Source organism: Cebus imitator, unplaced genomic scaffold, assembly GCF_001604975.1.
Source record: "Cebus imitator isolate Cc_AM_T3 unplaced genomic scaffold, Cebus_imitator-1.0 Scaffold318, whole genome shotgun sequence".
Lineage (NCBI taxonomy): Eukaryota > Metazoa > Chordata > Mammalia > Primates > Cebidae > Cebus > Cebus imitator.
The window spans coordinates 2,172,831-2,175,157 of NW_016107633.1; the positions used below are offsets into that span (position 1 = coordinate 2,172,831).

Genomic DNA, 2,327 nt, shown 5'->3' on the forward strand with positions numbered 1-2,327 from the left:
GCCTCCCAGGTTCAAGCAACTCTCCTGCCTCCGCCTCCCAAGTAGCTGGGATTACAGGTGCCCCCCACCACGCTGAGCTAATTTTTGTATTTTTAGTAGAGGCGGGATCCATCATGTTGGCCAGGCTGGTCTCGAACTCCTGACCTCAAGTGATCTGCCCCTCACCCCCGCCCTATCTTGGCCACCCAAAGTGAATTTTTGCTTTCTTGATGCAAATTTACCTATTTTGTGAATGGGGACTGACTGAAGGATTTGAGGAACTAAACACTGACTTATTTTCAACAATACTTTTGCAGGTGGCAGGAGCCCGGGAAGGAGATTATATTGCCTCCATTCAACTTGTGGATTGCAAGTGGCTGACGGTGAGCGAGGTTATGAAGCTGCTGAAGAGCTTTGGTGAGAATGAGATTCAGATGGAAGTCGTGAGCCTCCTGGACTCCACATCATCCATGGTGAGCACGGATACCTCCCTGGGCAGTCAGTAGTGGTATGGAGTGAAATCTGCATGAGTTCAGCCCCACAGGTGTTTACCAGGCCCTCTGTCTCCTGCCTGTGTAACACGGTACAAACGACTGGACTCCCAAGTTTGTAATCACTGGAATGTGCTCACCTTGGGTCAAAGAGAAAATTGGCACACTTTTTTTTTTTTTTCCCAAAGACAGGGAAAGCTGGTTTGCTGTGGTGTGATCATGGCTCACTGCAGTCTCTGCCTCCTGGGTTCAAGTGATCCTTCCACCTCAGCCTCATGAGTAGCTGGAATTACAGGCACCCACCACCACTCCTAGCTAATTCTTTATTTTTTGGAGAGACAGGTTCTTGCTATTGCCGAGGCTGGTCTCGAACTGCTGGGTTCAAACCATCCTCCCTCCTCAGCCTCCCAAGGTGCTGGGATGACAGGCATGAGCCACGGCACCTGGCTAGCAAACTTTTAAAAATAACCTGTAGATAAAATAATCAACTGATCTATTTTTTTGATCAAATTGTTTAATTACAAAAGTAATACATACTTACGGTAAAAAAAAAAAAAAATTCCAATAATTCAGAAGAGCTTAAGACAACCTTTGAAAGTCCCTCTCTGTGCCCCAGAAACAGTATCAGCCATGTTCTGGGAGATTTGGGAAGCATTGGAGTCTCTTCAAGTTCACCTGCACCGGTATCGCCTTTAATTTTCCCCAAGTAAGGCCGCGCAGGGTGCTCATGCCTGTAATCCCAGTACTTTGGGAAGATGAGGCGGGGGGATTGCCTGAGCCCAGGAGTTTGAGACCAGCCTGGCTAATAAGGCAAAACCCCGTCTCTACTGAAAATATAAAAATTACCTGGGCGTGATGCTGCACGCCTGTAATCCTAGCGACTCGGGAAGCTGAGGCAGGAGAATCTCTTGAACCTGGGAGGTGGAGGTTGCATTGAGCAAAGATCACACCATTGCACTCCAGCCTAGGCAAGAGTGAGACTCTGTCTCCAAAATAACCAAAAATTTTCCCCAAGTGTGAGGATTCGTGCCACACTTAATGACGTTCTCCTCTGCACTTTGCCACACTTAATGACGTACCCTCAACCTTCCCTCAGTAGCAGCATTCATTTATTCATTCAACAAATATTGACTGAGGATCAGCCGAGTGCCAGACCCTCTCTTAGGTGTCAGAGCTCCAGCTTACATTACACAGATAAGGTCCCTGCCTCCACAAAGCTGGCAGTAGGTCAGCAAATAAATGGTCGGGATTTTGATAAGTGCTGTAAAGGAATAAAGACCTGTGAGGGGGGTGGAATGACTGGGGAGGGGCGAGGCTCTCTTTAGGCAGGGCTAGAACAGACATGAGAGTGACGAGGAGGTTCCAGCCAGTTGCAGAGAGACAAGAAAGGCCTTCTGGGCAGGGGCACCCCCAGGTACAGAGTCCTGGCAGCTGAATAAGCTTCTCCTGCCAGAGAGGCAAAAAGAAGTCCTTTTGGCAAGAGCACCAGGACAAGGGAGCGAGCCGTGGCAAGTGAGGTGGGAGGGAGGCCTTGGCGGCAGTGGTGGGAGCTTGGAAGCCATTGGGCCTTTTCAGAAGGGGACTGGCGTGGTGTGATGTTTGTTTTAGAAGGGCGTCTGCTGCTGGAGACTGGCCATGAGTTGTCCAGGCCGGTGACGTTAGTGGCTGAGGTGATGGGAGCAGCTGTAGAGATGGAGAGACATGAGCATCCCTGGTGCACAGTTTGGTGGTGGAACTGATTTGTGGATGATTTGTGTAAGACTGAGGTGAGGCCTCAGTTTTTGGCTTGATCAGTCACGTGAGTAGTGGAGTAGTGGTTGTTTTTCTACCTTTAAATTTCTTTTTTTTTTTTTTTTT

At 48.9% G+C, this 2,327-nt stretch overlaps 1 protein-coding gene across 1 annotated transcript in view; it reads left to right on the forward strand.

Moving 5' to 3' along the window:
- RHPN2 (rhophilin Rho GTPase binding protein 2) overlaps positions 1-2,327 on the forward strand; it is an 81,206-nt gene that overhangs the window by 72,935 nt on the left and 5,944 nt on the right. Inside the window, exon 14 of the mRNA XM_017504248.2 lies at positions 297-452. Within this exon, the coding sequence (XP_017359737.1) occupies positions 297-452 (156 nt within the window). The remainder of the gene's footprint in view (positions 1-296; positions 453-2,327) is intronic.